Source organism: Hakea prostrata, chromosome 11 (genome assembly GCF_041222555.1).
Source record: "Hakea prostrata isolate BN-2017 chromosome 11, UWA_Hpros_2, whole genome shotgun sequence".
Taxonomy (NCBI): domain Eukaryota; kingdom Viridiplantae; phylum Streptophyta; class Magnoliopsida; order Proteales; family Proteaceae; genus Hakea; species Hakea prostrata.
In genome coordinates, this window is record NC_142610.1 from 13,727,686 (window position 1) to 13,739,082 (window position 11,397).

The 11,397-nt window shown below is 35.6% G+C and overlaps 1 protein-coding gene across 1 annotated transcript; it reads left to right on the forward strand.

The window, feature by feature from the left end:
• The first annotated feature begins 7,942 nt into the window (after positions 1-7,942).
• Positions 7,943-10,939, forward strand: LOC149000217 (palmitoyl-acyl carrier protein thioesterase, chloroplastic-like). Its single transcript, XM_089139140.1, has 6 exons — positions 7,943-8,398; positions 8,675-8,808; positions 9,818-9,931; positions 10,034-10,205; positions 10,297-10,365; positions 10,511-10,939. The coding sequence occupies exons 1-6, from the start codon at positions 7,943-7,945 to the stop codon at positions 10,760-10,762; spliced, it is 1,197 nt and encodes a 398-aa protein (XP_088995266.1). The 3' UTR covers positions 10,763-10,939.
• The last annotated feature ends 458 nt before the right edge of the window (positions 10,940-11,397 follow it).

An 11,397-nucleotide genomic window follows, 5' to 3' on the forward strand; every position in this document is an offset into this window, starting at 1 on the left:
AATATTTAACCCCTTTATGGTAGAGATGAAATCTTTGGATTTCACCTTAGTGTAAAAAGGTGAATCTCTAGATTTCATGAATCCAGAGATTCACACAACCAAACGGGTATAAATTATCTCCCATTTGTGAATCCAGAGATTTGAAATCTCTGGATTCAAGTAACCAAACAGGCCCAATCATTCCATATTATAGAATACCCACTCACCCTTTAGAAATCAATAACCTAAATAGTAAGTAGTAACATAGAGACTGCAAACTCAATCCTCAGACTCCATTGAATGGTCCTCCATAAACAAATCCTTAAACCAAAAACTCTTTTAAATTCCATTTTGTGCTATGATTGATTATTTATTTTTATTATTATTTTTTTTTTGATAAAAAGAAAAACTTGCATTTATGTTACGGTTGATAACAGTTACAGATATTGTGAATTATTCTATTACAATTATCCTGTAAGGTAGCTGCCATACTGGCATACCCCTCAAAAAACGCCTGGAGCACTGGGTTTGGGAAAAATTTATATTCCATCAGTTTTGACGATGTTGCCAACTCTATTAGAATTGGTAGTCCCTTAAGAGTCCAAGTTTGTCTTGAAGGTCATGGTAGTAGGTCTGCTATGTTCGGATTGTTTGTCCATATTTCCTCTATTTTAAATCCTTCTCTTGCTGCACCTTTAATCTCCTGTTGCAAACCTATTATCATATTCTCCAGGATCCCAATTTTGTTTCCTCTTCCAAAAGTGATCGACCTTAGATGTTCATCTTTGCATGTTCCCGTGCTCCATCCAACCGTTCCTAGGTGTCGGTTAAAATTACATTCTCAGAGAAAAATTACATTCTTGCTCTCTGAGAATGTAATTTTTTTCTTCTCTTCTATGACATTCATTTATTGTTTTGTTGATATTTAGTTTGATATGCAAAATAAATTCCTCTAGATTGAATAGGTATTTACTTAATTTAAACAAATTTAATACATTCAGTTGGACATTCATACTTAATATTTCTAATTATCCCTTACAAGTAGAGAATGATTATTTGATCTTTGAATTCATGCTTAATTTTTATAACTGTCTATACTATTTACCTAGTGGTAATATGATGATTCAAATAGTATTTAATGTAAAACTACAAAATGGGTTATAACGGGTTGTGGTTATGTTCGGACTAATATGGGCTCTACCACCCTCAGCCCAAACACAGTCTATTAAGGTTCGGTTCAGGCCGGTTCGGGCTATAAATGTATTGTGCAGTTTGGTTTTAACGGTTCGGACTACAAATTGACATCTCTAATGGGTGCCATATAATTTAGTCCATAATAGTAAGTGAACACTAGGTTTTTTTTTTTTTTTGGGCACCCCAATAATAATGGGTGGCGCGTAAAAGAATTCTTACTTTTTTTAATTAGTTTAGTTGGCAAATAGAGAAAATCACATATAAACTTCTGGATTTGTAGTTAATTACATCTATTATCCTTGAGAAAAAAAATTAATTATAAATGTTCTTTTACTGTTAAAATTAAAACTAATATTGATGTGATCATTAATTATTAGAAATGTCAATCTTACCCTTCCTTATTGAAGTATTTTTCAAAATGCCAAATTTACCCTAATACTTTGTTCTATTCTCTCTCCTCTCCCAACCCTCCTTCAGTAGTCTCTCTCCTCTCTCAATCCGTCTTCACTAGTCGTCTCTTCCTTGGCTCCGGCAACACTGGCTTCATCTAAAGGGCAATCATTAAATTATATGTAATTTGACTTGGTGAAGCTGCAAACGAAGAATTTAAGTTGCAAAAACAATGGTAGGAAAGAATTTAGGGAACTCTTGAGATTCAGGGGAAGCTGATCGTTCACTGTTGAAACAAAAAGTAAGAAATCCCTATATTAATGAAGAACCATTGGGTAGTTCGATATGCTCAATTCATCTTAGGGTTTTGATGAACACATTTATGTGTGAAATCTTAGGACATAAAGCATGCATTTTACACATTTAGAGTGGACCTACCTTGGGTTTTATGTTGTTTTTGCAGATTTTAGGACTGTTCAAGATTTAAGCAAATATTTTGAGTTTTGGGTATGAAACATGCAATTTTACACGTCAAGACGTTGGTTCAACTTCTCAAGTGCGAAAATAGGCATGATCTGGAGCATGATGGGCTAGAGATGTGATTATGGGCCAACTCCAAAATATTTTAGAAATAAGAAAGCAAATTTTAATCTATGGCTAAGATTAAAATTTATCAATCAAATCTACAGAGGTATTATTGAGAGTCCTAATGGAGAAAAAGAGTCATTTCATACTTCAATATCTTATTTCCTATTTGGGACTTGGTCAAAGAAAGAAAAAGAGGAAAAAGAATTATATTCAGAGAAGGAAGAGGGAAATTTTTCGTTTTTGAATGTCTCTGTCTAGTTTTGATCAAGCCCTTCATTGAACTGCCATTCGGTGTTCGATCGAGCTGATTTTTGGAGGAGAGCTTCACGACTTCTTGATCCTCAAATCCAACGGTGGAATTGTCCATTTGATCTCTCTAAGTCAGTCATATTAGTACACCAAAACCCTAATTAGTTGAGTCAGATAGGAACATCTGAGTTTGATTCAAACTTTGTCAAGATTCATATCCCATGTAATTTTATAAAATGAGAGCATACTCCATCAAGGGAGGACGTGTTTTAGAGCTTAGGAGAAGCACTCTTTTTTTCTTTTCTTTTTTTTTTTTTCTTTTTTTCTCTTTAGTTTATTTTTGGCTTTCTCTAGTTTTATTTGATTGTTTTTGCGAGATTCTAATTTTAGATTGAATGTTTAGGTTTAATTTTTCTATATAATGCGATTTCAAGTTCAAGTTCAAATTTCAAGTTTGAGGATTCGTTTTTCTCTGGGTCTAGCAATTGCAGATCTAGATCTGGTTGTTAGGGTTGGTTGAGATTAGGATTGTTTTTTCAATTGTTTTTTTATTATTATTTGAAGTTCAAAGATGCAAGTAAGTAACTTATTCAATAATCTTCTCTCCCCCCTCCATTCCCGCTTCTATCCACCCCTCCATATTCTTAATTTAGGATTTACTTCTAGCATTAGTTTATTGTTCTCCCTTCCCCTGGGTCTTTGATCAGAGTTGCCTACAGACTGTGCCTCTCTTTGGTTAAGGTTTTCATTTTCCTTTTATTGCTTTATTATTTACTTTCTGCAATTTACTTTTAGCATTTATTTATTGTTCTCCCTTCCCCCTGGGTCCTTGACCAGAGATGCCTATAGTCGTGCCTCTCTTTGGTTAAGGTTTCTCTTTTCCTTTTATTGCTTTGATTATTTCATTTCTGCATTTTTGCATTTTTTTTTTTTTTTTTTTTGCCTTTTTATCTTTAGTTTCAGTCCGATTGCATTAGATGTATGGATTAGGACCGTTCATTTAGTTTAATTAAGTAATTAACAAATTTGAATCATTGCACTTTCGCATTACCATTAAGAGGTTAAATTTTAAGTGGCATATTTCCTTGAGATCGACCTATTAGCTACACGATATCATGCACTTGCGGTTATTTTTATTTCACAAACAAGATGAGAAAAGAAGGGGAACCAAACCCCACTTTTGAGGGTGTCAGTGTATATAGAAAACTCTTCGGGAGGGTTAGAGTTAACCCTCTCATTAGAATTAGGAGTCCTAAGAAGATAAGTAAATAGAATGAAAAACTAGTTGGAGATGCCATCCACTTCGTTAGCATGAATGTGGGAGACAAAGAAAGAGGGGCCATTAGAAGGTCTCTTTGATTGTTGGGAGCTTCTAATACCTACTTGCGGAGAAGGTTTATGCTTTTGGGAGATAAGGGGCAGAGTGGTGGCTTCATCTCCCATACAGTTCCCTGAGGACCCCTTACGAGTTGATTCGACAAAGGGACCAAACCGACTATCGGTGACTCTAACATTTTGATCACTTGACAGTTCTATGGACGTGGAGGGACTGGCCTGATTGGCAGAATCATCACCTTTAACCATGCGGTCAATGGTGTCGTCGTCGGTGGTTCTTCCACTACCCATGGATGAAAAGGGCTAAGATTTGAGAGGGGAACCTAAAGGAAAGACTCTAGACAGAGCAATGAAAACGAAGAATAGTATGGATTCTCGAACCTACGAAAAGAAAAAGAGAAGGTAGGTTCGAAAAGAAAAAGAGAAGGTAAGAAGAGAAGTAGGATTAGCTAAGAGAAGAAACTTACTTGTGATGGTACGAGGAAGAAATTCTTCAACACTTGAAGTTTGAAGAGGAAGGATCTTGCAGGCGAAAGCAAAAATCGCAGAGACAGCAACAATTCGCACAATATAGTAAAGTAAAGAAGTGAACTGAAGGACAGGGTTTAAATAAACTTCACAGTAAGTATGAACGAACGAGATAAATTTGGATCAATGGATGAAGACGAATGACGGTTCGTGTATTAGCATTCAAAGAATGAGATCGATTCAAGATCAATGGCTAGAAATCGAAGACGGTTCAAGAAGAGGCCATCATGATGCACCTGCTCCCAAGGGCCACGTGGCTCTAGTGGCACGAATTTTGAAGAGTGGATGCAGCTAGATGAACATACTGTTGCGTAGGCAAGAACAATAAATGCGACGTTTGGAGAATTACATGACGTTTGGCCTTCTGCCTACCATTTTCGATGATCGCGATTGAGAAAAAGCAAACCAAGCCATCAATCACTTCATCTCGATCACTTGGCCTAGGGGGCTCATGATAAGGATAAAATAACACTAAACCGGGTTCAACCACAAATGGGCCATTGACTCCAGTCAGGACTGGTTCAGAGGTCCCGTCGAGAATGGTTTAGAGGTTGAACCAACAAGTAGCGTAAGGGTGAAGGAACCCAACGGTTAAAGGGCTAAATCCTACGATCGGACGAAAATGAGGATATAAGAAGAATTGTTAATCCATCAATTAATTTATGACACGTACCGCCATCTTTTTTACAAGATCCAAGCCACTTGATTTTTTTTTTTTTTTTTAAATGAGGTTCATCCGGGCCAGCTTGCGCGCACCACGACTACATCCTCAATGCGCTTTTTATATAATTAATATAGGCGGGGCTTCGCCCCTAGCCCCGAGGAGATTCAAACCCTGACCTCCTACGTGGAAGGTTGGGCTTTGCCAACTGAGCCACCCACTTGATCATACCTTGTTTAAATGTTAAAACTAACATAAATACAAATAAAGTTACAAAGTTCAGAAAAAACTAGAATGGGGATCCAGTCTTATTACCATCATTAGGCAGATGTGATAACTTTAAAATTTGTCTCTTATTCTGCTTTGATCCAAATATACTTCTCCTTGTATTGTTCATAAATTTTACTTTATATTCTCGAATTAAAGAGACAAAAAGAGAAGAGAATTCTGCAGAAAGAGATTTTCGATGTTTGAACTACACGAGTTGAATAGAGAGAGAAACATTGAGTGACATAATTTTTTTTTTTTGGTTCACAGAGAGAGAAAATATGAGATGAACAGTTTATTTGTTTTTTCATTCTGATAGAAAAAATAGATAACGTTGATTTAACACCATCAAGTTTATTTATGTTTGTGTTGCTTAAATGAAGGATTGTGTTTTCTAAATGATACTTGACAACCATCTACCCATATGGATTGAAATTAAATGCAATCCATGTGGGTAGAGATCCAGATTCTACATGAGTCCACCATATGTTGTAAATATGTTTCAAACTTATTAATGTTATTTTATATAAATATCCGTTTCAATCGTGTCTTTTATCCATGGTTTTATTTAGTTCTACATCGGGTTGAGAGGAGCTGATTATATAGTTTATATATAGTAAGTGCCTATGTAATATTAATTTGTGTGACACGAACTGAGCCTAAACTTTGTTGTGACCCTGCCATGATTATATAGGTATATATTAATATTAATAAATCTATATGACTTGGTACTTGGACTTGAGTTGTGGGTCATAGGCTTTGATCTGGAAGGTCTATTTTGTCATGGGCTCTATTCCTAAAGAGAGTTGAGTTGAAAGGCACCCTCACAAAGAGAGTTGCCCTTACCCTTTCACCCACAGCCTTTGGGCTCTATATAAATCTATTTTCGTGTTCATTCTTGATTGAATTTCCTCCTCCTCTTTCTTTCTCTCTCTCTCTCTCTATTGTTGTTCTATTAAACAGTGAACATAACCTGATACATCTTAAATAACTTTTTTGGGGTGCAACCTTAAAGGTTGGGTTGACTGATCTTGGGGTGAAGACACTGTAGAACCCATATTGCACATATCGGGGTGTCTAAATACTTTAAAGAAAATACATCTAGTACATTTCAGCTCAAAAGAAGTATTGTGAGAACAAACATTCAAGTGTATTTATAGATTCCTCAACACCCTACTTTTGCTATAACCAAACTTCTTTCCTTTACGTCTTCTCAGGCCTCCACCATTCATTTTCGTTTCTCACACGCCTTTTGGGCAAATTTGCCTTCCCCCCCCCCCACCACAAACATCATCCTTTTGTATCTCTCTCTATGAATTTGTTTTTTCCATGCCCACGCAAACAATTCGTTCATTACAAAGCAATCCAACAAAAACTTTGACATGTCCAACTCATATCAATCAAAGATCAGTTCGATCCATCCATGGGTTTCCATACATTTTCTTTCTCATTGAGTTGCATTTCATAGAAGTCATTTCCATTCTGATAAAATTATGATAAAGGGTTGACCTCTTCGTTAATTCCATTCTCCACATTGTAAGCATCGAAAGTCTGGTATGAACACATGTTGACATGACATCCCTTGTCTCACGGAGTGGAAGGTGCCTAAATAGTCAAATTTTAAATGTAACTGGTCAACTTATTCATATTAGTATTAATGTTATTCTAAGGTAGTCTTTTTGCTTTTTTTGGTAGAATAAGGTAGTCTTTTTGTTTTTATTTTGGTAGAATAAGGTAGTCTTTTTGTGCGGCTCTATATTTAAAGTAAAAATCCTGTATTGCACACGGAAAACAGTATATTCCAAAATAAAGACACATAAAAGTATGAAAATAAAGAAAACAGCTATAATATTCATTGACCCAATGACCCCTTGTTTGTAAATCTAGTAGCTTTATAGTTCTTGGGTCCAACTTCTCTATGGTGAAAGGAATTGGAAGAAAAAAAATTAGGTCATTGCATGGGTCCTAGACGTGTAGCCCACTTTTTGGTCTAGCGTCATACATAAATTTTGAATATAATATAGAACATCGAAAGACACTAAAGTCCATCTTGGTATATGTTATAATTTTGAATCAATTATCATTGTTTAGTCGGTACTGATCAGCTCTTTTTAGTGAAGAGGTCACAGATTCGACTCTCTCTCGTGGTGTATATAATAATTCACAGTCTTAATACATAACTATCAATTGCCAAAAATAAACATTCAATCAATGATCCATGGGAGTAGCATATTCCTAGATCATATGATACACTGTAATACACCAAACATGTTACATGTGAGGTTTATTCTCTCTCTGTTGTTTGAATTTGACGTATGATAAGTTGATAATCAATGAATAGATAATCAAAACTCATTTAAAATAATAATTGGTAGATGTCAAATTAGCTTTCCAGCAAAAATTAGTAATAGATGATCAAAACTCATTTAATATAGTAATTGGTAGATGTCAAATTAGCTTTCCAGCAAAAATTAGTAGGGTAGCTTACGTGAAAAACCCTATTAACAATCCAATCAATGGAAGAAAAAAGAATTCAACTATCATTTAGGTTTGGAAACAAAATCTAATGACCAACTCCTACGGAGTTGTAGAAAGAAGAAAATCAATTCAAGTCGTTAATGGTTTAGTACCTAAATTAAAAGGTGCATGCATTTTACCAAGTGTCTATAAATATTAACGCTCTACAACCATCCATTATGCAAGTACCTCGAGCTGTTCTCTAAGTGCTTGTTTGTTTCCCAAGCTCTAACCATGTCTGCCACTGCTATGAACTTGACTGCATGCTTCCTCAACAATTCTTCTTCTCCAACACCTTCCTTCCTTCAAGGCTTATTCGAAGTTGGGTCACCTTGTGGAGCTCTCAAGCGTTGTTCTAGGAGTTTGGCCCTGCAGGTGGTTAAGGTGCATGCACGAGCAGGAACTCCTCAAAATGTTAATGGTTATGAAGTTGATCAAATCAAATCATCACCTATGCCTGATCTGATGAAACTTGTTCATCAGTTGCCTGGCTCAAATGATGTTTTTAATGCCATTCCCAAAGCTGATGAGGACCAGTTGAATCTTCTTGTTAAGAATCTTGTTGACTCATTTTCAATGGGGGAGATTGTTAATGGTGGACCTGTTTTCCGTCAGAACTACTGTATTCGATCGTATGACCTGGGCCCAAATCAGTCAGCCTCTCTTCAGACATTAATGAATCTTATACAGGTCAGTCATAATTTCTTTCTTTCTTCCCTTTTTTATTATTATTTTTTTTATTTTTCCAGCAATGGTCAGGTTTCCGTTAACCACAGAGAGAGAGAGAGAGAGTGAGCAGAGAGAGAGAGAGAGAGAGAGAGAGATGCACGAGCAGGAACTCCTCAAAATGTAAATGGTTATGAGAGAGAGGGAGTGCAAACCAATATGATTGATATCTCATGATTCTTTCTCTCCATATATGTATATAATCATGCATTTTAATGGGATAAGGCTTTATCTGTGCAGGAAACATCACTAAACCACACAAGGATCCGAGGAGTACTAAGTGATGGCTTTGGATCAACACCAGAAATGACTAAAAGAAACCTGATTTGGGTGGTGACTAAGTTTCATATTGTCGTGGATCGTTACCCTTCTTGGTAAAATCCTTCTTCCTAAACACCAAACCACACCCACCCACCCCCCCCACCAAAAAAAAAATACAAAACTGATATTGTCCTTTAAGGCTTCTATATATTTCTTGTAACTCTTAGATTTCTGAAGAATGTATTCATGGGTTAGAGGTAGTAGGATATGATCAACTATAAATTAACAGAACAGTCGTCTGCACAATTTTTAATTTGATCATGAAAATCCAAAATTGAGATTTTATTGAATGGTTGTTACCCAGAATGTCTTACAATATTCTATGCTTATAAGTGTAGGAAAAGAGAAATAAACACAGGATTCTTAGCATACTCATTGCTTTATCATAAAATCACATTTAACAAGAAGCTATGACGGCTTGCTCTTAGTTTGATTCCACTTCCTTAATGAGTAAGAGGTCTATGCCCCTCTCATATATATTTGCCTCATGTTAGAAAGAGGTCTACAGGATTTATTGGGGGTCTCACCTCTAATTTATTATTTCAAAACTTAGAGGTGGTAGCACATCTTAATATGTGGTGAAAGTGATGTGAGGGAAGCCTCTTTAGCTTATGGGTAGAGGATTTGAACTCACTCTTAGGTATATTTAAAACATACAAAATCTCACATTGATAAGTGAAAAGATGACTACCTAATATTTATATGTAAAAAATCTCCCTTGAACTAAATTAATAATTATCAATAAGCCCTTAAATATATGATGTTGATTGAAAATATAAATTTTCATAAACAAATCATAATATTGATTTGTAGTGATATGAAAAGGAAATTATAATTAGCCTGATACTAATAATAATTAATAAGTAAATTCTTATAGAATACTTTCACTACAGATCTTTTCAAATTGACAATTTATGAATATGTACTGATCATCCACAAATTGTCATGAAAATCTATACATATTGAGAAAGGGTGATTGTTGAAACTAATTTGTATAATCATCTACAGATCAATGGTACTAATCCATATATTTTTATTTTACATTTTTTCCTTCTCTATCAGGGGTGATGTTGTTGAAGTGAACACTTGGGTTAGCACACATGGAAAGAATAGTATACAAATCAATTGTTCTATCCGTGATAGCCGGACAGGCGAAATTTTTGCAAGATCTACCAGGTTTGGAATTGATATAGAAATTATTATTTTAAGGCAAAAAATGTTATTCTAACTTTGAAACCCTCTAATTCTTATGAATTCACACCATGCATACATGTACAGTGTCAGTATGATGATGAACAAGCACACAAGGAAATTATCTAAATTCCCACCAGAGTTTGCAAAGGAAACTGAGTCTTTCATGTTGCACTGTGATCCTATCTTGGATGAGAATAGCATGAAACTGCCAAAATTTGACGACAATAACATGGAATATGTCCAGACTGGTTTGATTGTAAGTATTCCAGCTCTCACGCTTTGATATTTAGTTCAGTGAAGAAGATAGTTTCATTGTTGGCTTCTGGTTCTAACAATTACTTCAACAGCCTATATGGAATGATTTGGATGTCAACCAACATGTCAGCCATGTCAAATACAGTGGATGGATGGTGCAGGTTAGATGCTTCTCTTGCTCATAATAAGTTCTTGGCTTTTATTAACTTCCTTTATCTGCAACTATTCATGGAGTCTACAGGGTTTTCTTGTAAGAAATTTTCGGTTCCATCTCACTAAAAGATGATTGATTTTGATATGTTGTAGACTGTTCCAGACTCAATCTTGAAGACCCATGAACTTGCTGCAATTACTATGGAGTTCAGGAGGGAATGTGGATTGGATAGTGTGATACAATCCCAATCTTCTGTTGTTGACGATGATACCAATGATGGAGAAGTCAAATCCATTCACTTATTGCGTCTTGAGAACGGAACTGTAGTTGCCAAGGGCTGGACTAAATGGAGACCCAAAGATGCAAACAATACACAGCCATTTGGAAAGGCTCTTTCACCTTGAGGTTTTGACACTGATCAACTGGTTTGGATCTTAGTATCAGATCCTCTTAGAATGTTGGTCAGAGTTGGAGTCACTATTTCAAATCCTTAGTTTAGGCTGTATCTAGATCCTTGTAAGCTAGCTTTCTGTTTACATGTAAAATGATGTAAATTGAGGTGAAGTGAAATGATCTAATGCTTTTTTCCCCCTTTTTAATTAACTACTTATCTTGTAAAAATTATGTGATGGATTAAGTTTAATTAGTTGAAAAATAACCAAAGTCGTTGAAATATTATAGTAGATAACAATTTTTAGAGTGTTTGTTTTCATAACTGGAGCCACAGTAATTTCTAGTATTTATATTTTTCTTGTTCCTGATTTTCCTACTAGCAAGACTGGCTAGATACTTTATTGTATGTATAATAACGATGCAAGTTTCGCCTTGACGGCCAAACTTGTCTTACCCGAATAGAGCTATGAAAGAAAATTTTGGCCCTAATGATAGGTCAAGGCCCTCTTAAATCAGTTAGGGTCAATTGAACCAATCTGCCCAACCTAGTGCTACCATCTATTCGCCCTGATGGCCCGAACTTGTCCTACCCAAATAGAGTTCTGAAACAAAATTTTGACCCTAATGATAAGTCAGGGCCAGCTTA